This window comes from Magallana gigas, chromosome 3 (genome assembly GCF_963853765.1).
Source record: "Magallana gigas chromosome 3, xbMagGiga1.1, whole genome shotgun sequence".
Taxonomy (NCBI): domain Eukaryota; kingdom Metazoa; phylum Mollusca; class Bivalvia; order Ostreida; family Ostreidae; genus Magallana; species Magallana gigas.
The window spans coordinates 41,371,303-41,399,132 of NC_088855.1; the positions used below are offsets into that span (position 1 = coordinate 41,371,303).

The window sequence follows — 27,830 nt, forward strand, 5'->3', positions numbered from 1 at the left end:
TATCTCTAATTTCAACAGGTAGAAACATCTCCTTTATGAATTCAATTTCAAAATCATTTACGTACAAGGAAAATAAGAAAGGAGACAGAGACTCACCCTGCATCAAACCCTCGAGACAATCAAAAAACTCGGATATATGATTTTGATATTTTACACATGACTTTATGTTACTATACATAGACTTTATAATATTTAACATACGACAATCAACACCACTTCTTGCTAATTTAAAAAACATTAGATTTCTATCAATTTTGTCAAAAGCCTTTTGATAATCTACAAAACAGCAAAATAATTTTTTCCTCTTTGCAATACTTCGACTAATCAACCAATGTAAAATAAAAATTGCATCTGTTGTACTATGTCCAGCTCTAAAGCCAAATTGAGCATCAGTGATTACATTATATGCCTTGGACCAATTACATAATCTGTCGTTCAATAGAGATGTAAATATTTTAGATAAACAGCTTACAAGTGTGATACCTCTGTAGTTATTACAGTCCACAGAGTCTCCTTTTTTATAAATAGGAGTTATAATACTTTCCGACCATATTTGGGGAAAGATACCGGAAGAAAAAACAATATTAAATAAGTCAACTAAGTATGTAGTAAGATAGTCACCAAACGCAATAAAATATTCATTCAAAAGATTGTCCATTCCTGGAGACTTGTCCTTTTTCAAACGTTTTATGACGCGAGTTACCTCCTCTGTTGTTATTGGACCGTTAAGTTCGGGGTACGAAGAAGTGTCCGTTTCAGCGAATGTTTCCTGATCGGAGTAGGTGTTGTTTTCCGAGGAGGACAGCTCTTTAAAATGATCATGAAAATTTATAATAGTAGGGTTGACCATTAATGTAGAGAATATCTCTAACTAGGTTCACATGATCTCCTTTCTGTCTATGTTCTTTCATGATGGGATAGAGGCTTTTCCTTGCTTGTTCTATTTCTTCTGGGAATTGTCGATTTATTTGGAATCATGGTTTTCCTTTCAGTTTTTGGCGCTTTTGAGCACTTGATCCCAATTGCAACTTCTCGGACCTTTCCGGCAGGCTCGGAAATACACCTCGAATGTATTACCTACATGTAGGCGTCCATGACAACCCCCCTTTTTATAAAACTTGTTATAAATACAACACATTTTACGATTTGTTGAGATGTAAGCTAGACTTCATAAAAAGTAAATGACATACCCAAAAATATAACACAGAAGCGACTTATAAGGCTGTATAGCCGATACTTACTTTAATTGGAAGCGACTCCATTTTGTATAAAATTCTAACATCCGGTAATGTTAATACATTCGAGGCGTTTTTCCGAGCCTGCGCATGCAGGCCCGAGAAGTTGCGACTGCACATGATCCAAATCGCTCTGATATATTAATTTCGCAACGATTGGTCGAGCTCTTTTCTCGTTTTTCTTTCCGAATCTATGCACCCTGGTAAAGAAGATGGGTGGATAAGGCGCGTAAAATGCCCATACGCGGTCGGACAGGCTACTTAAAAATTAAAGTATCAATAAATGTGATGGGTTTTTTTTTAAATCATTCAAAACAATATATATTTCACGAATCATTGATTTTTAACCTGTAGGTATGTTCAATACTTGGAATATGTTGACTCAAACAGGCGTATACGAATCAAAACCTGCAAATACTGTCATTTTTTAGAACTTCAAGGCATTTTCTTTTATAGAGTGGGTCTTTGCTCCATATTTTTCTCATAATCTATTTAAGGTCTATAGGAAAACAAATCGATTTCAATCAACAAAAACGTGGAGAGATGGCCCACTATACATTAAAAATATCATTATGGCCTTATTTATACATAATATTTAAATAGCCCACTTTGTTGTGTCTGGAATGGCTCAGTGGTTAGAGTACCTGGCATAAGCTAACCTTATATATCTAGGGATTTTATGTTACATGTTCGATACCACCAAAATTTCCGACAATGTTTTTTTTCTTATTTTTTGTTAAATATATTAAAAACTGACTATAGTTAGAAATTTTGCGTTTGCAAAGTTGTATTATAATATATTTGAATAGATTTAATTGGGAAAAACAAATTCAAAATTGTATTTCACTACTAAACCGAATGCGCATTTGCGCCATCTTATTCCCCCATCTTCTTCAACTTGGTGATCAATATCAAGGTTTCTGGCCATGAAGTCACGGAGAACTTCTTCGGTGTTTTCATGATCATTCTCATAGATACCTGAGAAAATCAGGTTGTATTTCATAGATCTACACCTTAAATAAGTGATCTGGTCTGCGAGCTCTTCATTTTCCTCCATTAGCTTTTAATTTAAGTCTCTCTAAGGGATGTGCATCGCTCAGATTTGGATTCAATATCACCGAGTTTATTTCTGAAATCTTGAGTTTTTTCTTCCATGTCCGCCACCTGCTCTTTTACGCCATCAAACACATTACTCATGCCATTTAAATACTCACTGAATTCTCCACATGTTTTATTGACCGCGCATTTACTCTGTTTGTGATGCTTACCATTTGTTCGCATAATTTGTCGACTTTTTGTAGCGCATTATCAATTGTTTTATTTTTGGCATCCATTGTAGCACTCATTTCCTTGAGACGTTAATTGATAGTTTTCCCCATATTTTTCATCAGTACAAACAACTTTCAGGCACGTAGCATCGGGGGGGGGGGGCACTTTTTCTCGCAACGTCTAATTTTTTAAAATTTACATATAAAAAATTGATCCTGGAGTTGCCCCCCACCCCCCACTTTTTTTGGGAGTATGTAAAAAATTGATATAAAAATACTACCCCCCCCCCCCCTCTCACGGATTAGAGTTTTGAAGATTTTGGGGGAAATTCCTAATTTTTTTTTTTTGGCTTGTCAAGATATTTTTTGGATGAGTCTGGCCCACCCACTTTCAAAAACGATGCTACGTGCCTGACTTTTCCATGTTTATTTCACTTTCTATTTCTTGTTCTTCTTCGCCCCCATATAACAGTATAAAACAGTTCTACTTTCGCCTAGTAAACTCACAGTTTGTGTTTCAGATGACGTTTTGTACACTATCGTATAATTCGTTAGTGTTTATGTTTGTTTACGTTTATCACTTGCTTAGACTAAAAATAGCTTCACCTGAAGACACACCTGTAGAACCGGTTTATCCGAGCCTTTCGAACACTCACAATTTTGATATGTTTATATTTTGCTTTAATTGTATTAACTTTAAAAACAACTGCTAAACAACTGTTTTACTATCGATTCTACACTTTAGAATACCTTTTTTCCTTTGCTCTTCAATCCAAATTTAACATTTAAGGCGTTTTTTCTCTCTTGTTTTGCTGACCATCTCTTCACTTTCACGTATGCGTCTCTCAATCGCATGTTCCTTAACTCTTTTGATTCGATAATTATACAAGTATTTGAAACTTTATTGAGAAACAGTCAAAACTATTGTCCTGAGAAGACCAGGGTAACTTTTTTTCTATACCAAAAGGTTACTGCTGTGATATATATACGGGAAGACAACTTAACACATAGAGACATTACTATGTAGGTTTACTTAATGAACTGCAACAAAACACTATAATGTGACAGTATATAAATAGTGCCTGTTTGGGAGGGTAACAGTTGAAATTGACACCCCGAGAAAACCATTGTCAACCGACGCGAATGGAGGTTGACAATGGTTTTCGAGTGGTGTCAATTTCAACTGTTATCCTCCCAAACAGGCACTATTTATCTTATTATACTGAATGTCTTAATTTTATAGATGTTTTTACTGCTTTTATATAGAAATGACGTTAATTCCACGGCGAACCGTGCGCGCATAATTTACGCGCAAGTAACAATTCGTTGTGTTACCCGTTGCTAATTGTGTTGCTAACGCTGAGGGTAATAGAACGGATTATCAACAGCGTCTAAACCAATCAGATTTCAGTATTTAACATGAAAGTATAATAGGAAATATTTGTGAACGTTTTGTAAATCAACATATCCACTAATACCTGGATACGTGTACTACAGTTAAACATAAAGAGAAATTACCTTTAACGTACTTCTTTTGCAACTTTAAGTTAACACGAAGAGATATAATAGAGAAAAGCTGAATTTTTTTTTTTGACATTAGATTTTTCGCTTTACCATTCAAAAAATTATCTTCCAATTTCCTGCTATGATTAGGAAGTCTATAAAAGCCGGTCGGCATTTGAAATATTGATAATAATCAGAATAAAAAAGCAATCTTTCGACGATAAAAAAAAACCCATATTTACAATTCTCTTTTATTTATAAGTGCTAGTTACCAGTTTGAAGGAATGTCATGGTTTCTCTGGGAGATTGGTGTGAATAATCTCGCTGTGAAAAATGAAATGATGTATGTATGATTAATCATCATTGTTATAAACAAAACAGTCATAAGAATGATTTGAATTCAAGACATTTAAAGCTTTAACTTTCGGAATTTTTATTTTGTCGCATATACGTGATCATTTTTTTTAAACTTGGCCGTAAAATGTGAAAAGGGTTAAAGGTCATTGTTAAATAGATTAGAAATAAATTTCCTTACAGTGAAACTATGACAAATCAAATTGTTCCCTAAAGGAAAGACAAAAATAACATGATTTTGTGTCAGCAATATAAGAGAGATACTCAAAATGCTAGTAGCTTCTCTCACAAAGAAATCGACTTACCGAAATTTATAAAGTAATTTTGATAAGTTGAAAATGAAATTTTACAATATATAAATTTCAGCTTATATCAATGTATAAGGCAGCCCGCTGATAATCAACAGCTTTGGAGAGAAAAAAAACTCTGTCATATAAATATACTAGTAGTTGACCACATTAATGTACAAAATTTTTACACGGAATGCTATGATATATTCTAATAATACTGTAGATATTGAAATTCAACTTGGCATACAAATATCTAGCAATGTAGAGGTTGATGAATGTAGAAAATAAGCCACTGAATTACAGTCTTGACCCAATATTAGTTAACCCGGAGACATAATATGCCAATCTGTCCATAATTGCATGAGAGCTTCCACTGGTCAATGATTTGCACTCCCATTTCTACACTTTATAACTTGATGCATATATGATTTTGAAAGACAATTTATAAGTAGTAATTGTACATCAATTGAAACAAAAATCATTAATACATGTATGTTATAATAATGTATGCAAATGATACTGTACTTATAGCGAAGTCAGCCAAAAGCTTACAATATGTATTAAATGCACACCATAAATACAGAGAAGATTGAAAATTCCACTATCAATGTACAATAAATACTTGAAAATTCCACTATCAATGTACAATAAAAACTTGAAAATTTAAATATCAATATACAATGAAAACCCAAAAATTACAGTTTTAAGAAACGGAAAATGTTTTAATGATGGAGAAAAATGGGAATACAAAGGTAACAATATCAAAGTTGTGAACCAGTTTAATTGATCTTTTATCTACGCAGAAACACTGTGTAACACAAAGTAACAAACCACCGTCCCGTGTATATGGTAAAAATGAATGAGTTATTAAAAGTATGCTATGTTATGGTGCTGAGATATGGGGTTTTCTTAAAAGTTTTGAGGTAGAAAAAGTACACATTAATGCTTGTAATCTAATACATATACTTGATGCACGAAAAAAATCTTGTAATAGTGCAGTGTATTGTGAATTAGGTATAATTCTTTTAGAAATATTCAGGAAACAAAAAAATTATTGAATATTGGTGAAAATAAAAAAAAGAAAGAAAGAATCTATTATTTTAGATACAACATACAGTAGAATATACGATGCATTTATTAATAATTAGATTATATATTAAATATAATTATATACATGTATGATATATATGGATCGGAAAACTGCAAACTATATTATACTTGGTTGATTATTTTTGTTTGCAATCGCACTTAAGAAAACCAATACATGCTCAATAAAGAAAGTGATTACATATTTTAGACTGTCTTCACATGATTTAAAGATGACAATTTACCAAGACGTAATAGGATATGTAGTTTAGTTTATGTAGTCGTTAATAGATTGAAGATGAGTATCATTTAGTATTAATACGTACATTTTTTTAATTTAAGATGTAAGTTTATTAAATTATACTACTTCCGTAGATCAAGCGTATTAAAATTAATTCAACTGTTTTTTAGTGCAAACGAGAAAGAAATAACCAATTTATGGAAATATCTGTATTTTACAATTTAAATAAACTTAGATTCCAATATTTAAAGACTACTACTTAATATGTGTAGTTATTATGTCAATATGAAAAGAATATATATCTACTAGAATTAGTATAGTTACTATCTTTTGTCATTCTATGATGTATGTACTTATCATGTTTAGTTATAATTTATATGTAAACCTGTGAGACGGTTGTCCTACGGAAATAATGAACGCTAACAGAATACATTATGCATTAATTACGCAATGCAATGACGCTGAAATAACAGATTGACAAACTGGTGAGGACATTTTAAGAAAGTTTTGGAGGGGTAAGAGTGAAAATTCTTCTCTTTTTTTCCCTAGACGATGATTTAGAAATCTTATATCAAGTAAGAGTTATCGAACTTTGGGTAGTATAAACCTTGAATTATTAAAATGTAAACTGTATTGATTCCCTGTAGACAAATAGCTTTGTATATTAAGACACTGGAAAATACTCAAATTTAAAAGCTTAAATATACGGGTTTTTTCTTTTCTAATTCATACAAAGTTCATAGCTAAACAAATCATATTTAAGTATTTAGGGTAGATCTAATGTGTAATTAGTTGACCACCCAACCTCTAAAATGTTCAGCGCGTATCAATAATCTCACGACGAACGATGACTTGGGACTATTTCATAAAAATTAATACACGATTTAAAAATATATATTTTTTATTGTTCAAATTTTGCGGTTTTCTTTTCGTGCAGGAAAAAAAATTAAAGAGAAATAATTTAATCAAATCGGATTACCTTTCTTCATTCATTCATAATATGATCAATTGACTGATCTTTATTTGACTGAAACTTTTGTCAAATCATTAAAGATAAGCCACATTAGATACTTCAATGGGCTATAGTATGAACTTGAGTACATGTAAAAAGCACTAATCTGAGTTAGGACACGCTTTTTGTGCACTGCAGTTTCAGGTAAGCTACATCAAAATTTTATTAAAAAGATCGTTAATGTATCATTTCTGAAACATGATTTCGTTGTTTAAAGAAGTACATGTATATATGCTCTAAATTATTTTATAATAATAATAATATGGCGCTTTATCTTTAATAAAACTCTAAAGCGCTTTACAGAGTAAGTCAAAATTACATAACAAAACAGGACTAGTTTACAATATACCGCTAAAACAAACCACATTAAATGATTAAAATTAGGTAAGATCAGAGCTCCAACTCTAAAAATGTAGAAAACGTGACCGCAATCACTACATTTACGAGTAGCATGTATTTTTATGAGAAAGCGGAAGATCTTTTATTTTTGGAGCCCTGCAAGTAACACGCTGAAGAGATTAATATTTGGTGTGGATAAATGCATGGTAACAGTATCTAATATATCATGTTACGACACGATTTATCAATCATTTATTTATTCACACTATAAAATCTCAAACTCTACTGTAGAGTGTTTTTGGTTTTTTGTCGTTTTTTTTTTTTTTTTTGCAGCCAAAACAGAATTTCCACTTTCTCATCGTATAAAATGGTGAGGGGTAAAAATCCTTCTTTATACAAAGAAATCATGTTTAAGAAATGATACTCTAACGATCCAAAAAATAAAATGCTGCTGAAGCATTCCACCTTGAAGTGTAGGAATTTTCTACGGTACATCAACTTGTTGACAGTTGGCTGGACAGGATATTTCTTTGAGATTCTCTTGAAAGCCTAGGTTGTTGTTAAATCATCATTCAATTCATTGAATTGGGTACGTTAAATCCGGAAAAAGTTGGCTTTTATTTATTAAAACCGACTCTTTTTCCTCGTTTTAGATTCTTCTTCAACGGAATTATATAAATGGGATTTCCATAAATTCCTTTCTTTGTATAAAAAGTATAGATATAACGTTAATGCAAAAATAACAATTGCTCCAATGGGAAATTCGTAATAAATATGTATCTAAGGTATACTCTTTTACATATATTAAGACATTTTTACCATATTATGTCGTATAGAAATAGCACTGAACATAATTATGCAACATTGATACTATTTCTAATTATATGTAGATCTATTTTTAAATAAACTATAGAGTGTTTTTAGAATACTTAGGCAGCTCCCTCCCTATGTTATCTAACGTCATTGTTTTAATTAATTATTTTTTTTTTTTACTTTTCTAATGTTCATTTATATTCTCAGCAAAATTTTAAAGCATCTACTTTGAAGAGGTAATAATGGATACAAACACACCCTTTAATTTCATATAGTGTGGCTAAGTGGCTAATCCTTTTCGAGTCATAGTCAGACCGTGTAAAATATAAACCTTGAGTCACATCCTGAAGTCCTGCTTTTGACCTAATCCCTTCGTCCTTACATGCAAGTATATCTGTCAACCATCTTAAGTTGACTTAATTATACGTATGTGGAGAATTAAAAAGGAAGAATTGTATGTGAACGTATTAATCACTGAATATAATCAATTTTAATTGATAATAAACATACACATGTAATTTTTTCCCCATGATACACTAATAGAGATATGAATGGAATGTCCATTTATATGGAACAGAACGCACAAATATGACCATGCTTTTTAACTGTCTCTCCGATATATATGTACTTTATATGGCAAAGTCAAGAATATCAGGAAGGACATGAGGAACTAGCGAGGCAACTGGCAGAAGAGAATATAAAACAAACGCTGCAGATTCAATTTACAATCTGATTCAAATTTCAATCAATTTTATGATAAGGAAATATAAGAATGATAAATAAACATTCATTCTAACCTACCTTCCTTCTTCTGATTTAAACAGAACGATACATTATTGCTTACCGACCAGCTGAACAATTTACCTGTGGCCATTGCAGATCTTATCTCCAATGGAGAGAAATTAGGGTTAATTGCATACATTTAAGTGGTATATTGATGTAAAGTCTTTCGTTGCTGAAAAAAGTTATCGTTATTTCCCACAGGGTATTTTAGACAGGGGAAGCAGGAAAGGGGGTGGGGGGTAGTTATTATACAACACACTAACGTTAATGTGTCACTTTATGTGGGGTACCGTGATAATTATGTTTATATTGTCCTTCAGATCAACTTTGAATTGGTCAGACGACACCCCCAACAAATTGGGGGGTCATTAAGTGGAGTAATAAAAGCTTACGCGTAAGGGAAAACAGACAGTGACGACACAAATACACGTCCTTAACCATTGCGCATATACACAATGTGTGACAAGTGCGAGCGGAAGTAGGGTCCCCTCTCAGCTTAAATTCTTGTTCCTGAGTTACATGTAGATCGCATTCCACTCGCATCTAGAGAAAATCTCAACATGGTTGTCGTGAATAAAGAAGATATTCATCCCGTGTATGAAGAAGTACGAGACGACAACAATGATACCAACTGGTGAGTGTTTTTTGTTGCTATCCTTAGCAATAAAGTTATTTTCTGTCGCATAACCTTAGGGCGTGGTAAATCACGTATATGTCAAAAAATTGAGTAAATTCTAATATATATAATTTAACTGAGGTTTGACTTTTCTATGCTCTTGGAGTATTAATTTTTTTTTCCTTTTTGGTTTCAAACGACGGATTAATATCAGCAGTTAGCATTGCTTGTTGGTAATTAGTGGTTCAGAGTAAAAATAATTGTTCAAGAAATTTGTATCAGGTTTGCTTTTAACAACTTAAACCACCTAAACCATCGTATCTAAAGAATGAATACAAAAAATGAAGCTTATCATGGAAAACTTTGCGGAAGGATTTTTTTCCCGAAAGATATAACGCTGAAAATACTATAACCCTTAGTCAGCAAAACATATACTAAAAATTCAGTGAAGAATAGTTCCAGATTTAAATGAAGGTACGATAATGAATAAAGAAAATGGATCTAATTTGGTTGATCCGTAGATTTTATTTAGTTTGCACAAACATTTAAACGATTTCATCTGTTCGCGGAAATTCAAATATTACCTTTTAAGGTCATCTTTGGTGTTAAGAAAAGAAAGTTATGATAACTTTTTTTGAATCTTGCAATTCACAAAAAGTCATGATTTAGTAAAAAAAAAAAAGTATATGTAGTATATTGATGTATTGGTGTATTTGAAACAAGTAAATGAGAAAACAGTCTGTGGTAAATATCTCCTTATATAGACATTGCTGAACTTGCTTCCTGTACAATACACACTCAGGCAAACACTTGTCCGTTATACACCGGAGAATTGTCACACTTGACTTATCACAATGTTTAGGATGCCACGAGAGCGCGACAGGAAATACTCCCTCTTATTACGGTCAGCCGGGGAGTTTATTCGCTTCATCCGCAATAACTTCAGGGACATAAGCGGACTTTAAAGATTAAGGGTACTGTAACGTTACGTAAACTGTAGGATTAACATCACAAAGATCACAGTGATTCTAGCTGTATCATATTGTTTTAATATCATTTCCGCATTTTAAATACTATGATAATTGTGCTTTGGAGTGGAAGGGGGGGGGGGGGGTCTTCGTTTATATGTGCACATAACTTGATTACTGTGACATTTTGCAAGGAAATATGTAGACAGCTGTGCATAAAAAATCGATATGGGTGTCTCTCACGGAAAAAAGTACTTGAGACATAAATCTAAACCACATTTGAAATACTATTTCATGAAATATAAGCAACGTGGTAAAAAAAAAACCACACAACAGCCAGAAAAGGGGAACAATGTTTCGTCAGTCCTTCCAGCTTTTTTTTATGCTGAATGTGTAGAACGTGAAACAATATACATTTATTGCATACTTTTATTTATTTTTATTGGTAGCGTAACAATATTAAAAATTGGCATTGAAGAATGAATTTTTGTTCTGCATAATCAAAACAGTTAATTTGATCAAAGTATTATCCTACAGGTAAGTATTTGACATAGATCTATAGAAATGAAAAGGAAAACTGTCCTAAAACTAATCCGGAACGACTGAATTTATTGCAGGCTTGTCCTGAAGTATACGGATACGGAAATCACACTCGACTCACAGGGCACAGATTATGAAGAATTCAAATCCAAGTTTCAAGGTAAATCAATTGTTCCTGTCGTTTTACTTTGGTTGTTACACACACAAATGCTTTCTGAATTTCAGATATTCCTGCTTTAGCAATGGTTTGTAAGATTTAGAACTGTTTTTGGTTTATATTCTGCGATAACTTTCTTTATGGATGTATGTATTATGCCAAATATAGCCTTCCCAATTACATTTGCTATGTCTATGTCTTTATAAATATCGATTAGTATATATGAAGGTAGTTCCAGGACATTAGATTTTCAACCAAATTTAAACTGACACAGTCATGCATTTGTGTATGATCAGTTTTCAGGCAACCCTTGCATGTGTTTGTATCTTTTTTTAAAATTACACAATCATGAAAGGTTACGTTCTATATATTCAAATCAATTGGGGTTTTTTAATAACTTACATGTATATACACTTTACTAAGCACAGAGGGAAATAATTCACTCTACATTGAGTAAAGAGGGATTGAAATAATACATAATGGCGCTTTTATGCGCTTGGAGACGAAGTTTTATTGTCTTCGACGCAATGTTTCTATGTCTACATGTTATGATTTCTTTCCCCTTTTTTACAGACGATGAGCGCGCCTTTGGCTACGTTAGGCTAATAACGGGAGATGAAATGAGCAAACGTTCGAAATTCGCTTTAATCACTTGGATAGGCAAAAACGTGAAACCATTGCAAAAAGCTAGGGTATCAACCGACAAGGCATTCGTGAAAGATGTCTTAAGAGTAAGTTGGAATTTCTTTAAACTTCGTTTTAAAAGGTTGAATATGGAGGTGAGATCGATTAGGAGTATTTCCTCATTATCTTATTTTTTACGTCACAGGTTTTTGCGATCGAGGTTTCCGTCGATGACGTCTCAGATATTACTGAAAACAAAGTCCGTGAAGCTGTCATCAAAGCAGGTGGAGCGAACTACGGAACCGGAAACTAAGCGCCCCCTAGTGTCTAACAAATTTATTTAAATGAAAGTTCCGCTTTGTCAAGTTACAAAACAACGCAACTCAAAGAAGGCTTTTTTTACTTGACAACAGAATGGATGTATAGATTATATAGTTATATATACTTCTAATATGTATAAATGTGTTTTATCAAAAAGATTCACAATGCATACAACAAGAAATTGTAAGGACAATCTTTCTGTTTTTAACTAAAATATAATATTTTATATATGTACCTTCTTTGTTGTGTATTTTTTAAAAACACAGACAATAAACGAATGTTGAACTTCAACTTCCAAAATCAAAACGCTATTTTAGATAGAATTAAACCACTTAAACACACATAAAGTATAGTAAAAGTTTAACATAATGTGTGTGATATTCTTTTCCTGACGCATTAAGCCGGAGATAAATTGATTTTGAACTATAACTTCCTCATTCGAATTAATGAGCACTTCTTGGAAAAGTGCATTCTCATAAAAATATGCGGATGCACGAGTACTCTGTACCTACCTAAAATAGTGTTCCATCTCAAATAAAACATATTTTCTGACATGACCCAGTCAGTTTGTACTTTATTGTTACTGATTTTTAAACTTAAACATAACTAAGGTTAGTTTACAATATATCGGGAATCAAATACATTTAATTAGCTAAACGCAATACAATGACATAAACTTTACTCAACATTATCTTTAAGGGACCTGGACACGATTTGACAAAAAAATTTCAAATTTTATTTTTTCATTTTCAATGTTTATACTGAAAAATATAGAAGTTTTTAATGCTACATGTATGTTAAAATTTGAAAGTCAAATATCAAGTTATAAGCAAGATTCAGAGTTCACAATTCTTTGTTTTGTAAACAAAGCTCGAATATTGCTATTTTTTACATATGTGTTGTATTGCTGTAAGTTTCAATCAAATGTATCTTTCTTTTGTTGATACTAGAATTTATGAAGATATTGAGTTAGTTTACATTGTTTTTTTACATGTCATTCTGTCTAAGAAATGGTACTAATTTTCGACATTACATTTTTTGTAAACAACTACTCGAGCTTTGTTTACATAACATTACGTCTGTATGTCGCTTGTAACTTAACTTTAACATTCAATATTTTGGTCAATCGTTTAAAATTCACCAGTAAACCATTTTATACATAAAAAATAAAACTAAAACTCTTGATCTTTAATTGTGTCCAAGTCCCTTTAAGAAATTGATTTAAGATGTTTTACCTTCATGTAATTGATGTACATGTATGTCTCATCTGATATAAAAATAATGTAGCTATCTTTACGGGTCCTATTCAGAGAATCAAACCAAAGTGCTTATTAAAAACCTGTTCATCGTATATGCTCTTAAAAGTACATATTATATAAAAGCAGTAATCAACAGTAAATCATGAGTATATCTGAATAAACAACTCAATAAAAAACCACCTAGATGTTTATATATAGAAATAAAATATGCAATACCATTCAATTAAACACATTGGGAAAACTTTTTAAAATACCAACGGACTGAAACTAGTTTGGTTTTATCAGTTTTGCTGCAGATTTCAAAAGATTAATATACAACGGCAAGTCAAACAGAACGATCCCACCGAACACACACGTCATACAGACTACGCCTACTGTCCCTCCCACAGCCCGGGCGGACGGGCGGGGGTCCGGGGCGCTGATCTTGCCCCGTTTTATAGAAGATAAAGTAGTTTTGTCCACTTGCAGTTCATTTTTCCTCTCGTAGATTTCATCAAGGAGCTTCTTTGTGATGTTTTGTGGACCAGCCTTCGTGCAGCCACACATACACCCAGTCACACCTACGCCAGTCGCACCTGAAAATAAAAAAAATAAAAATTAGGTAAATTTATGCCAATCAATGTATTTGTCCGATCCCGAGCAATGTTCGATAACTCTAAGATTATCCGGAATTTTTTAATTCGTACTATAAATCTGTCTTTTATATTATAAACAAATTCAATTCAACTTTGATGGATCTATAGTGGTAGCATATGTTGTTGATGTGGTTGATTACTAGTTAATGATGTGGTTGCTTTGCTAGTTGATGTCGTGGTTGCTTTGCTAGTTGATGTCGTGGTTGCTTCGCTAGTTGATGTCATGGTTGCTTCGCTAGTTGATGTCGTGGTTGCTTCGCTAGTTGATGTTGTGGTTGCTTCGCTAGTTGGTGTTGTGGTTGCTTCGCTAGTTGATGTTGTGGTTGAGATGGTATTTAAGGTTGAGTTGTTTGCAGCTGTTAACGGAAAGGCGAAAGTGTGCATTGCAATACATACAATCAATACGTATGTTGCACGTGGCAATTGCATATTTTGTTTGAAAAGAACTCAAATTCATACAAATAAAAATAATTTAGAGAATACTTTAATATTGCTCCTCCATGCTATCCGATATAGTATAAAGTATTGATTCAAAACAAAGACTACTTACTTAATATTAGCAATGACCAAATGCTGTTCTGAAGCGAATGCTTACACAGTGTTAGGGGGCCAAAATGGACATTACGTGTTGTAAAATTTTTGATAAGGAAAGAACCAAAAACGAGTTTATTTAAATGACGTGGTTAGAATACTTTCAAAACTTTATTTTGTGAGGTACAAATTTGAAACAAGATAACGAACTCACTATTATTTTTTGTCGCCGGAGCATTGCAAACGTAGGCTGTGTCCTCGATACAACTTTCGTTGCTGGATAAAGCTATGCTGGCACATGTCTGCAGTTAATATGAACACAAGTAATCATATAACTAATGATGTTTTACTGGTATATTGAACCTATGTAAACAAAACCAGGGCACGAGCCTTGTTTACATGGCGAAGAATTGTGAACCATGTATCTTGTATCGTGTGATTTTTTATACTAGTGGCAAAGCTGCCTTACTAATGTATCTTAAAAGGTATAAGGTACAATTTATTTCCAACAAATTTTGAATTCGCATAATATGCCTATTAAGTCAAATTTAAAAAAGGGCCAAAAACAAAACTTTTTAAGAGCTGGCAACCCATGTGATGTACATATACTAGAATATCTGAAGAGCCTCTGCGGAGGTTTTGTCTCGAACTTGAATGTATGGTGTAAATAGATATATCTTTTTTTAAATTATGTATAAAGTACATGTATACTAGGTTCGAAGAAAACATTCTACATTTTAACCTTTTTGAAATGTTCCAACTTACTGGGGCAATAAAATTCATATCGTTTCCAACAATTTCCTCCTTCCCAGACTCAAAAATCAATCTACCATTAAAAACACCGCATGTGTTTTCGATCAAAAAGCAGCCCAGGGGACTGTGGAAAAAGGGCGACAGAAGGAAGCATAGCTCGGAACCGTTGTTATAGCTGAAACATTCAGAGAAGTACTGCCCAATTTCCAATGGAAGGCCATCAACTAGGAAATCATTGGTGCAGTTACTTCTTACAATTAAATTATATCGGACCATTCCATTGAAATCGACACACAGAGTGGTTTTTGATATTGCCTGTTCGCGAGGAGTTTCGTATCTGCAGGTAGAGACATCACTTCCGGTGGACACAACAAGGGGGTGATTGGAATCAATGGTAATTAATAAGTTCATCTGTACAGTATCTATTATAGTGTCCCCCGCCTCAAGCTCGATGTTTTCACAAACACCATTAATATTTATCATTATTAAGGAGTGGTCTTGTGACGCAGTGATAATAATTTCGCTCTCTTCCATACTGTAGAAATAAAAATGTCTGCCTAGGCGGCCTATGTCGACGACGTGTTCAGTGTGATGGAAAACGTCGGGTGGATTTTGCGATTGCAAAGCGGCTGATGAACTGTCGTAATCACAACCGGAAAACACGGAGACCGGATGACTGGCCGTGATCATCGTCCCGGTCAGGTCCCGGAAACTCACCAGCTGGAGAACGCCGTATTGGTCTAGATCCACCCGAATAGTCTGTCCGCCATAGTAAACTTGGGAGTTAAATATCAGTATGCGGTGTTGTGTGGTTTCCAGCAAGGACGACCTCAACATCTGTGTTATTATTGCCTGACACGACCTGCACTTGTTTATACACATACGTCTGGTTTCCACAAGGTGTTATTACGTAGTACTGATTTCCGAGCTCTTCATAAGGAAAAACTAGATTGAAATCCGTCATCAATGGTGCTGCGTTAACCATTCGAACTTTTAAGGGAATCGTTGAAAAAAGTTCGAATCCTTTTTGAGTTCGCTGAGAGGATTTATTCATTCCATATTCGATCGGTACATCTATATATTCTGATCCTTTTGGTCCGATGGTCCATTGGTCTCCGCTGATTGAGGTTTTAAGACTGTGGTCCGCATTTACCGTAGCTGATTCTGTTGTATTATGGTTGTAAAGTAAAATGCGAAACTTTTCATCCGTCAAAGAGTTGTACCGGACGCTAGCTAAGATAAAGCGAGTTCCCACATTTGCAATATCTTTCTGTATCATGGAGTCTGAAAAAAAGATTATTTGAAATAAGGACAGCTTATTTTTCACAAAAATTCTGTGGGAATAAATATTGCACCAATTTTTTTTGCTGTGTTTTAGTATTGGTTAGTTTTTATTTATTCAACATTATAATTGGCTGGGTCACTTGGTGCCATGCGAAGCGAACCTTTTGAAGCAACTAGACAATATGTACTCTTAGTTTAAATTATGTTTTAGCCCATCCAATTTATTTCGAGGTATTATTATGTTCTGTATATTTGTTGATGATTGTTAATAAATGACCGTTACACACACTGATTTGTTGCGTGACTATTTTATACGTTTATTAGCAAATATTTACATAAACCAAGTATTATTCCCTCTATTTCTTAAGGAAACTTATAATTCACAGCTCTATAGAAACAGCCAGACTGAAATCTTCACGTTCCGTTTATCGATTGGTAAAAATCTACAGCGGCTGCAACTGACAAGAAACTGACCGGACTGAAATTGACACACCCTTTAAATTGATTGGTCGAAACCTACAGCGACCTAAGAAAAATCACGGACTGCACGAAATAAACATGATGATGTTAGACTTGGCTGTTTCTTTAACCTAACGTACTTATGTACATTTATAGTAATTTAGTGAATTTAACTTACTTTTTTTAATCGAATTATTAATTATACTCTGTCCCGGCTTCCACCACTTTTTGCTTGATATTTCGATAATCATAGATACCTTTGTGCTCAAACTACTTTCATCCACTTATATGAAAAATGTCCAGATTATCTGTTTTGAAACGCCCCCTATACCGCTTCAGGTTTCAATACACAGCCAAAAATAGAAAATCTATGGGGATTTTGCATTGTATCAGCCATTAATAAGCCCGGATGATAACGTTGAAAAATTGCACTAGGTTTCCCGCGTACTTCCGGATGGAGAAATGATGTATTTAAAACATTTCCCATTTTAAATCTACGTAAGAAAATTTGTTTTCATTCCTGTGAACTTCGATGACTGAAAAATGATAATTGTGTAATGAAGATATTTTGGATATATTCCCTTTTATCGATTTCAACCGTCTTTCTTTCACAGGTATGTGTATTTTTATTAAAAATTATCAAAACGTGATAGAAGCAATTACTTAAGACAGACTATAGTTAAAAGCAAGATGTTAATATAAAAAATAAAATGCTTTTTTTGATGATTCATATCGGTTATGAAGGTAGCAATCATTGCAGAAAAAATTACACAACCCGCTAACGCGGGTTATATATTATTTCTGCAAGGTCGCTACCTTCATATCCAAGATGAATCTTCAAAGAAAGCATTTTATTGTTTGAAAAACAAGCTGCAAATAGCCAGAATTTGGTTTTTTCTATTTATTGATAAAAATGTGGGGATATAAAAAAAATTAGTACCACATTGAATTTTTCAGGCAATTGACTTCTAATATATTCTTATATTGCCCCAGACAAACTCTTAAACGCGACTTGCGAAAATGAAGAATGTTAAATTCGCATCGAGATGGAGAGTCGCCATTTTTAGGTATAAACAAATTGCACCACTTCACTTTACGTGACTGGTGATGATTTTTAAAATAATAGATTTACATCTACTAAGCATGATTCCCTTTGTTTCTAACGGAAGCTTAAATAGTTCAAAGCTCTTTAGAAACTGACAGAACTGAAATCCACACGCTCCTTTTATTGAGTTGTCAAACCTACAGTGACCTATGAAAAATCACGGACTTCAAATTCTCAAAGGTGACGATTTGGCTGTTTCTTTTAGCTAACGTATTGATATACATTAACAGCAATTTAGTTAATTTAACTTACTTTTAACAATCAATGTATTAATTTGTTGAAATAAAGTAAAAGAAAGATGTAGAATAAACAGTAAATTGCTTTCTTTGATGGTTCAATCAGTTACTGAAGGTAGCAAGCATTGCAGAAAAAAATTTACATATCAAGTTAATGCGGGTTATGTAATTTTTCGGCAATGTCGCCACCTTCATATCCCACATGAATCACCAAAGAAATCATTTTATTGTTTAAACAAAATGGTTAGTTAAACTTACCGATTAGGTCTAAAATAATCAGAATCGAAATGATTAACTTGGAATTGTGCATTGTGTCACGACTGGTGATCTCTCGTTTAATAGTAATTCAAAGAACTGAACGAGCGTTTTTATTATTAACAGTTTCGATGCTACCAAAATATTTTCACAGCATTGTGAAGTAATTCATTAGCTTATTATCCAACAGTTCTGGCCGGAGATTCGATGCATTCATTTTGCAATAAACGATTTTAGATTGAATAGGAAAAATAGAATACATGTACGCTTGTTGGAATTCATCAAATTAAATTGTATGACTCTATTTAAATACGTACAAATAGTTTATTTTCCAGTGATGGTATTTTCCAGAATGTTGAGGCCCAAGGTCCAATTCTGTCCTCATATTGAACTCAACACGCTTTACCTTTTTTGTTCGCGAAAAGGATAAATAAAAATATACACAGAACATTGACAGTTTTACTAAATCAATTTTGTTCCGAATCCTGTAGAGATGTTTCAGCTTGGTACATAAATTATATTAGTCATTGATTACCAGTGGCCACCGGGCAAATTAGATACAAATCGGTTCTGCATTGACCCAAACCCTATCTAATCAGAATTTGAACTGTTTTAACAAGGCCTTGGACTTTCAGTGGGACATTACTATCAATGTTTGCGTCAAAACAAGTTAAAAATGACACTGGTTTCGAGTGAAATATACACCAACTGCGTAGTCTTAGCTCAAAAGCAAGACAAATCATGTTGATTTCAAGAGCAATGGCTGAGTGGCCTACTATGAAATAGACAGGCCTGCGTCACATTGCTGTTTGACACCAACTACCAAAAGTCCAAGCTCTTGTTAAAATGGTTCTAGGATGATGGGCGTGACTGAGAAATGTATTCTGTCCGATATTTTCATTTCTTTCATTCTTTTATGTCGGTTTGTCGAAGGACCCGCCATTAAAATAAAATTTCCAGTTATAATACATAGAAGTTTGTTTTCCTTCTTGATAATTCCGGACACAAAGTTGGTGAAACACTCTCGGACAGTTCTCCGGCTCTCGATCCCGATCGGTGTTCTAGTCTGACTTATCAATGTAAAGAGACAAAGAGTGATGGATCAGGGTTTACAAACACTGGCATAGAACAAATATCATATCAACGATAAAAATTGACTTTACTAAAAGAACCAAAGTTGAAAACGACGAAACCTTATTCCGTCTGCAATATGATGTCACAGTAACAATATCTTAATCTGTTTATGCAATTAACAAGAAGTAAACGACAAGATTATTATATACTAAATAAAAAGCCACTAAATATGAAAGATAACGATTTTTATTGATTTGGCAATGAAATATGAAAGTATGAAAAAGGTTCTCACAAATGGAGAAACTTGAATGGATCACCTGGCTGAAATGTGTGTGGATGACTCACCGATGTACAACGTATATTCGATATTTTTCCCCCATTGGTATAATGCAAAACTAACACTGTAACTTCAACAATTCCGAAATTGTTGATGTTAAAACCCCACACTATAACCTTACATAGAGACCTTAGGAATAACAACAAGAGATGAAGTACTATATCACAAATCCTTGAATCCATGTCGAACTTTAGTAGGTAATTTGTCACAAATTCGTGTATCCAAAATCTGATATTTTTGAATCCGTTAGTACGATTTTGTCACCAATCCTTTAATAGTGCGTAGAACTATTGATACATGTAATTAGTATTTTGGACGGACCATGCAGAAGGACCATGCATGACGGTATGTCAGACTTCACTGCTCTGTAAGTTTGTGCACCATTAGAACTTGGTTCCTAGGGGACCTAATCATTTCCGCCCAATGTTCCTGTGCTTGACCTCCAAATGGTAATCCAATATAGATCCTTCCCAACAGTTTGTGTTCAGATTTTTCAGTGTTTGACGAACAAATTGCACTTATGGCAACATACACGTTAGCTAGTTCACTCTGTGGAACGTCGAATGCAAAAGTCTCATCAAATTCTGGATTAGCTTCCTCTGATTTTGTTCCTGTTTTAGTTTTCTTCAGAGGTTTCCCGTCATGCATTAGCACAACTTTGATATGGGTATCTAAAATATATGATAGAAGTTTTTATTGAACATTACTACCTTTAAAAGAGCAGCGATTATAAATGCAATTCAGACAGCAAATAGTAGATCAAGAAACATGCGGCAAAAAGAACTGTATTACTTGCCTAAAATATTTTGCAATCTGTTCTGCGTTTTGTAGATTTTCATTTTGACAACATTGATATAAAGTTTTTCTGCCGTGGGGAGATAATTCAATCCAATAGTTACCTCCCCTGCTTCCTCCTACAAAATGAGTTAAAACATGATATTAGTTTTGCATTCATGTACAACAACATTTTTTGATTGATGTGTAGTTGCCCAGGCTTCTGACCACATGAATATGAAAGATATGAGTTTTGCATACATGTACACTAACGACATCGATTTTGATTTGTATAGGTACATGTGTAAATGGCTTCGTCTCTGATCAGTGGTACAACAGTCTTCTCACAGAGTCTTTTCATAATGTTAAAAAGTTATTGTTACAAACGTCAGATAGCCTTCGTAATCAATTACATGTACATGTACGTCACCACGAGCAATGTAATAAACGTCGTCTTGAGAATAGTTATTAAACAGCATTAAAATTGTAGTTTGAGGTACAAAATGATTATGTTTTAATGATTTACTGTCTGTTTGTCCTGCACTGACGTTGTTGAAAAAAAAATTAATCAGTATTTGACATATTTTACGAGAAAATGTGATTACAGTTTTAACGTTTGCACTAAAATAGCACCAAGAACCGAGTCTGGGTTATATCCGGGACATTGTTTTACACCTACAGCTGTCGCGCTGCAAACGAGACTTTGTTTGTTCTATCGACCATTGTGGTACAAAAATCACAGTCGTGCGTCGCCTTTTCGTACTTCTAGTATTGTGTTATTAAAGGGCTTTTATAAACTATACATCATTTACAATTGCGTACATCGCACGTAACTAAACATCATTTTAAACACCATAGGTATATGGTGTACTAAATATGTCTTCGCTTCATTTTATTTAAGAATATGCCATAAAAGTAAGTTGGACAAAACTAAAAAAGAAAAATAATTTAAATGCTTTTTGTATTTTATACCTATAAAAACTTATGGTTCAAAAGTGTACATTTTAACACGTGCAGCACTGATCGGTTTCAATTTTTTTAGCTTACAGTACATGTAAGATATTAATGAGAATAACAACTAGATGTAACAGTCCATTGGGGGATGTCAAAAAAGTAGAAATGTAACTTACTGTTAGTAAAATATCAATTTTACAATCAATGAGTACCAATAACGAGCTACATTGCGGTTATGATATTACATTTGATTTGTTTTGCAGAAAGAGAAACACTCTCGATACCAACACAAATTTCAAAAGCATGCAGCATATTTAAATCGGTTTAAGAAAAAAAAACGGTGTGCACCACTGTGACTTTAAATATTAAGTTTTTAATATGTCGGTTAAATGTATATTCTTAACTTTTGGAAAGGTAAGAATGAACGCACCTCGATTGGTTCCTTTAACTTCTCCTGAAGCACCTTTTCTTCGAAATCTTCCAGACGAAGTCTTTTAAGTTTAACACGACACTCTCCTAGCACCACCTTCCTTGAATATTTGTCCAAATCACAGAGTTCAAGTTTAATGCTGACGTGCTTTACGCTGGCTGGAGCTATGGCTGACCGGAATGTCTCGTTGAACAACAGAACGTCTTTGAATTTCTGGATTCGTGTCTTGAACTCTGTTTCGATACTGTCAACAGCACCGGAGAACATTTGACGCTGAGATTTATACAGTCTGATGCGTACATACGGGGATATGATGGAAGAAGCGTCGTCGACTTTTAAGTCGGTAATTTCCAAGATCTTTATGACTAAATTGCCGTCAAATTTGTCGTATTTAAGAGAAAAATGCAGGGTGCCATCGGGAAGAGACGAGGTCGAGGTCCCGGAGCCAATAGAGCCATTTGCCACGTGGTTGGGAGACACGATCTGTGGATGCAAGTCACTGAGTTATCATAAGGAATGGAAGACATTTATCAAAACATGTATGAATTTAACATCGTTCAATAGAATAAAGATTTAAACATCAAACTTTGTTAGTCTGACTGTTTGATTTATTGTTTTACAATATCAAAATTCTTGTAAGCTAGTTCATGTATCATACATATTGTGTTACGCCAATTTGATTTAAACATGCAATGTTTATTGCATCTAAAAACGAGATTAACTTACTCGTCTACGGTCAAGGGCACTCTTTGCGCTTGCGTCGGATAGTTCGGAAGACTCCTCTTCTTTTAGAGAACCCAGACGAGACCGAACAGTGTGTCTAGGTTCCATCATCATCATATCAGTTGATCCATATTTCATCAATGGTTTATTGTCTGAAATGTTTTCAAAAGAAGTGTTAAGGCACTTTGCTTAGATACAGAAGAAAACCGCATAATGTAAACAACCTATGAAATATTCGCGATATTGGTAGGCAACCTCACCTCGCGAATGTTTATCGCCAGGGATTTGAGTTCTTTTCTGTTTGAAATAATTTCAATTGTTACTTGATTCTACTTATTGGTGTACCTTTAAAGTTCTCATCTGATCGTTCCATAAAAATGATGAGTATATATATAATTCTTGCTTTGAGGTTATTTTTTAACATTCTCACATCACATATATTTGATATAACTTCATCATAAACAAAGAAAGGATTTTTATAGACAATGCCTATTATGATGTCCGTTTATGTGAGTCATAATAGAATAGCATTTCAATTAAATAAAAAAATTTTAAAAAGTGTCACTTTGTCACCATTAGAAATATATAAAATTTAAAGTTCTATCCAGCCTTGATATATTTAAGCCACTAACCATGTGGGGTCTTGTCCCGGAATGGACAGTACTGGAAGAGGCAGCAATAGGGAGAGAGGACACACATGAGGGTAACAATGACCAGGACCATCACCAGCGCCACCCCGGCCAGGATCAGCAGCTTGTCCCACACATCCAGGCTGATCAACTCCTCCGCCATCTTGTCAATTCAAGGGTTCGAGCCGGTGTAGTCTTGATTCTTGCATGGTGGCATGTCGGCAGTATCTGTAAATGTTAAACATATCGATATAACCCAATGAAATTTAATAATGATAATAACACTGTAAAAGGACATGTAAAAATTATAGAATTGTAAATCAATCCTATTTATTTCCTGCGTATATCACATCTGCTTTGATTAATTCATATATATATATATAATTCACAGAAATCGACGTACGTCTTGGCGACATTTACTCGTGTTACAATTTAGCAGAGTAATGAAAGATCGCCCACATTAAGGCTGACGAACTAAAACGCAGGTATAATGAACAACTCATCTGTACGTAAGCCGTGTTTGATTAAACACTGGAAATGAAGAGACAAAAAAAAGATAAGAACTCTCCACATTGATTAGCTAATCTTTTCGTATGCAATGAAAATACGACGGAATTTCTCCTATTAGTGCATGCACACTAAAACGAAGAAACAGAAAAAAAATTCTAAGAAAACATTAAACAATAGATTTACGTGTACCCGAAACTTTTATGATATATGTGTATGCATCTGGAGCTTTTCTCTTTCCCTCTCTTTCTCTCCCCCTCTTCTCTCTTCCTCCCACCTCTTCTCTCTCTCTCTTTCTCTCCCCTCTCTTCTCTTTCTCTCTCTCTTCTCTCTTTTTCTCTCCCCCTCTTTTCTCTCCCTCTCTCTCTTTTATTTATGACCTTTGCATTACAGTTATAAAAGACCAAGTTTGTTCGCACCAACGAGCAGCTTAATATAGCTATTAGCTACATATGATTGACCTGAATAATACTTGGTACAGGACTGTTTGACCCACTGATACGTAGGTAAATGTTTGATCAATATACGGGGAATGTCTTCAGGCTCCGTTGGTTTCTATACCATGGTCGGATCATACTCAAATAGGCATCATAATTAATTCTTACCTTTGTGTATTTATTTCATTTAAATTATAGTTTACTCTTTCGAATTTGCTTTAACATTAACTAACTTACAAGAGCATAGATTAGTTTCCAGCTCAAACTTGAATACAATTATATGAAAATCAATCATAGCATCGCACTTTGTGAATGCATTTAAAACATCGGTATGAAGATAATGACATCATGATCTGCATGATCTGAAAATGTTCGCACCATTAAGCCAATTTGGAATAAACGTCCACATTCATTGTGCAATAAACATAATCTGTGGATAATTTTCATTCTGATATCCTAAAATGTCACTGAATGACAATTTTGGAATATTAGGAAATAATTTTCTCAGCTAGCATAAAATAATTGTATGAAAATAATTACTGGTTCATTTTTTTTGTGGGTCATTTGTTCTAACATGTGTCACCCACACCAGGACGTGGTCCAAAACGGCCGTAACAGTTGTAAAACTTATTCGTGTGTGGATTAAAATTGGAATGATAGATTTACAGCTATAAACGATCTGGAAAATAGTGTTGAACATATAGATTAAAGTTTGCACCAGGGGCACTTTCATATTAATGAATAGATGTCTCGAACATATGTCGCCCGTTGCTCTAGATGACCAAGTCCTATATTCATAAGAGGACTGGGCGCTGTGACAAACCCAGTGGAAAGCAGTGATTTTCTTTAAGAAGTTATGTTTTAACAGATTTTGACCATAAACCTTTTTTTAAAACTGCAATGATGTTTCTACAATGTAACAGATGTGTTAATAGCAGTATTTAAGCTCTTGCAATCCAGTTATTAATGTTGCAGCTTTGCACATTTCGAAAATTTCTTATTGACAATGATAACACCTACATGTATCATACTTAAAAAAAATTCATCTTACTCTTTCAGATCGTTTTGCTTCCTATTTATTTTTATAACCATCATTTAAAAAAAAAACAACAACATCAAAACCTCATATTTTGCAAAGGATTTTTTCTACAAACTCAAATAAATAAACAAATTGTTTCCCTTCACATACAAAAAATACCGAAACATTTCTGCTTATTAAATGATTTAATAAATAAACCTTGATTTTATATCTTCAGTTTTTTGTTCTCTTTTGATTCCAATGGGTCATGGTATAAATAAATAAAAATCTGTAATGTTTTGTACAAATTAATGCTTTCATTTCGATTTAATTTATTGTCTTTTCTTTTCTTCATATCTTAATCCTTCATTTTTTTTCCATGTAATCATAACATATATTCAACTCCAACCCATGTAGTCCTGTTTCTGTCCTTAAGGATTTATGGTGTAAAATATTCTTTATTAAATTTTACCCCAACCACTATTCTTGCCGCTAGATAGGCTAATGATATGACTTAACTTGAAAACTCTGTATTCTAGTTTCGATAAATTGCTTTTTAAATGTTGAATCAATGTATATTTTTGAATAAGTTTTTAGTTTTAAAAAAACTAAGTTTTTTTTTGCTTGCTGTAATATCAGTTTTACAAGTTACACCTATTGCCTCAAATTTCTTCATATAGAATAATATCTATGTAAAAAAATTGATAACCTTACCCTCAATTCAAATTACACGTACTGCTTCCATTTTTTTTTCATATAAAATAATCCTATGTAAAATTGATACCCCTACCCTGTTTTGAAATTGTGGTGAACCCCAAACGGTATCATAAGAATAAATCAGAAATCTTCTCATACTAGCCTCCCTTCGTTTAGATCAATTTTGCCCTTTTAACTAATATTTTTTGGAGGCATTTGCTTTCACAAAGCATCGTTTTATCGCTTTAAAAGTTTGGGTGTAAAGAGGTTGAGGGAGGGGGCTGACCTATCCCAAATCATCTTTGTAGTCTCAGAAAAGAAAGAGAGAGAAAAAATAAGATTTATTCGCCTACTAAACCTTAGATTTTTTAATCTGAGAATAAAATAGGGGTATAAATAAGTATAAATATTCTCGATTTTATACTTCTTCTTTTTTAATATCAGAAGTAACTTAAAGATTGATTGCAAAGAGTGGAGAGGGGCAGGCATGTCTCTTTTATGTTCGTATATTAATATATTAACAGTTTTGCAAAGCCTTGCTTTTCAAATCACAAATATTCCTCATAATCTTACATATATACATAAACAATTTTATACATTAATATCTGATACTGTTTACAGATTTCGATGTGTGCAACAGTGTAAAAGTCCCGGATATTGATCCCCGAACGGTTGGTGACCGGTGTGTGAAATGCACAGCTACTATACAGAATGTTATTAACTGAGTAAAGATATACAAGATATAAACGATCTCAAGATGTAAAGGCATTTTATAGAAAGGTGGATATTTATCCTAAATCAAAACAAAAGCCCCTGTAAAGGTTCAGCAAACACTGAAAAAATATAAGGTGGAGTGAAAGCCCAATTAAGATATTTGATATATTTTGCACGCAATCACTTGCATTTTTCCCCGTAAATACAAGATTTTACACAGTTTCAGCCATCTATATATGACATACAAGCTAATAGGGATGTATATACACAAGCTATAATAGAAACGTTTAAACATTTACATACCTAAACAAATCCCATGACCACATCGATGATACATTTACAGTTTATTCCACGTTGAGAATGTTTGAACACTTTAACGATTAAGAAATAGCCATTAATCAGAGCATAACAAAAATAACAGTCTACGTTTAAAGATCCTTCCCTGCTTTTTGTCCCACACCTTTCTTACAAGTACATATCTACCCTTCCTTCAATGAACTGAAACACCACTGTGACAGTGCTTACCTGTGTTAAAGAGTTGTTCAGTGAACGGGGGGGGGGGGGGGGGGGGGGGTAGGTGGCTAAGTACGGGTACCACGCAAAGTCTGACTGTTTCTTATCTCGAATTCATTTAAAAGTATATATAAATGCTCCAACAACTCTTATTGCAACTTACCTCCAATAATCATTCCATCCTTCTGAATGGCAATCGTTTCCGGGATCCGTCTTTTACACGTCAACGAACCACCTTAAAGTTTCTTTTGAACTTGATCTATGAAAACATTTCCCATTGGCTGCACGGTAGGCAATGCTCTGTGTATGTAGACGGAGAGAGATCCGGGAATGCTGGAGTCGTTATCTGGGGGCCTC

At 33.7% G+C, this 27,830-nt stretch overlaps 3 protein-coding genes across 5 annotated transcripts; 1 reads left to right on the top strand and 2 right to left on the bottom strand.

The window, feature by feature from the left end:
- The first annotated feature begins 9,371 nt into the window (after positions 1-9,371).
- Positions 9,372-12,384, top strand: LOC105338114 (coactosin-like protein). Its single transcript, XM_034443411.2, has 4 exons — positions 9,372-9,558; positions 11,126-11,208; positions 11,779-11,936; positions 12,035-12,384. Exons 1-4 carry the CDS (start codon positions 9,485-9,487, stop codon positions 12,140-12,142), a joined length of 423 nt encoding a protein of 140 aa, XP_034299302.1. The 5' UTR covers positions 9,372-9,484; the 3' UTR covers positions 12,143-12,384.
- LOC105344542 (uncharacterized) lies at positions 12,051-18,895 on the bottom strand. Of its 2 annotated transcripts, XM_034443406.2 has the most exons (5): positions 18,671-18,895; positions 15,341-16,612; positions 14,790-14,877; positions 14,185-14,400; positions 12,051-13,984 (listed from the first exon to the last, which is right to left on the bottom strand). In XM_034443406.2, the coding sequence occupies exons 2-5, from the start codon at positions 16,208-16,210 to the stop codon at positions 13,677-13,679; spliced, it is 1,482 nt and encodes a 493-aa protein (XP_034299297.2). In that variant the 5' UTR covers positions 16,211-16,612; positions 18,671-18,895; the 3' UTR covers positions 12,051-13,676. The 2 variants fall into 2 exon arrangements, with proteins under 2 accessions (XP_034299297.2, XP_065935882.1); XM_066079810.1 differs by lacking the exon at positions 18,671-18,895 and having other exon boundaries at positions 15,341-16,889.
- Positions 18,896-19,971: 1,076 nt separating this feature from the next.
- LOC105338115 (synaptotagmin-1) lies at positions 19,972-27,828 on the bottom strand. Of its 2 annotated transcripts, XM_034443408.2 has the most exons (7): positions 27,637-27,828; positions 27,264-27,331; positions 23,592-23,816; positions 22,963-23,111; positions 22,237-22,719; positions 20,875-20,992; positions 19,972-20,749 (listed from the first exon to the last, which is right to left on the bottom strand). In XM_034443408.2, the coding sequence occupies exons 3-7, from the start codon at positions 23,749-23,751 to the stop codon at positions 20,436-20,438; spliced, it is 1,224 nt and encodes a 407-aa protein (XP_034299299.2). In that variant the 5' UTR covers positions 23,752-23,816; positions 27,264-27,331; positions 27,637-27,828; the 3' UTR covers positions 19,972-20,435. The 2 variants fall into 2 exon arrangements, with proteins under 2 accessions (XP_034299299.2, XP_034299298.2); XM_034443407.2 differs by lacking the exon at positions 27,264-27,331 and having other exon boundaries at positions 27,637-27,827.
- Positions 27,829-27,830: the final 2 nt, after the last annotated feature.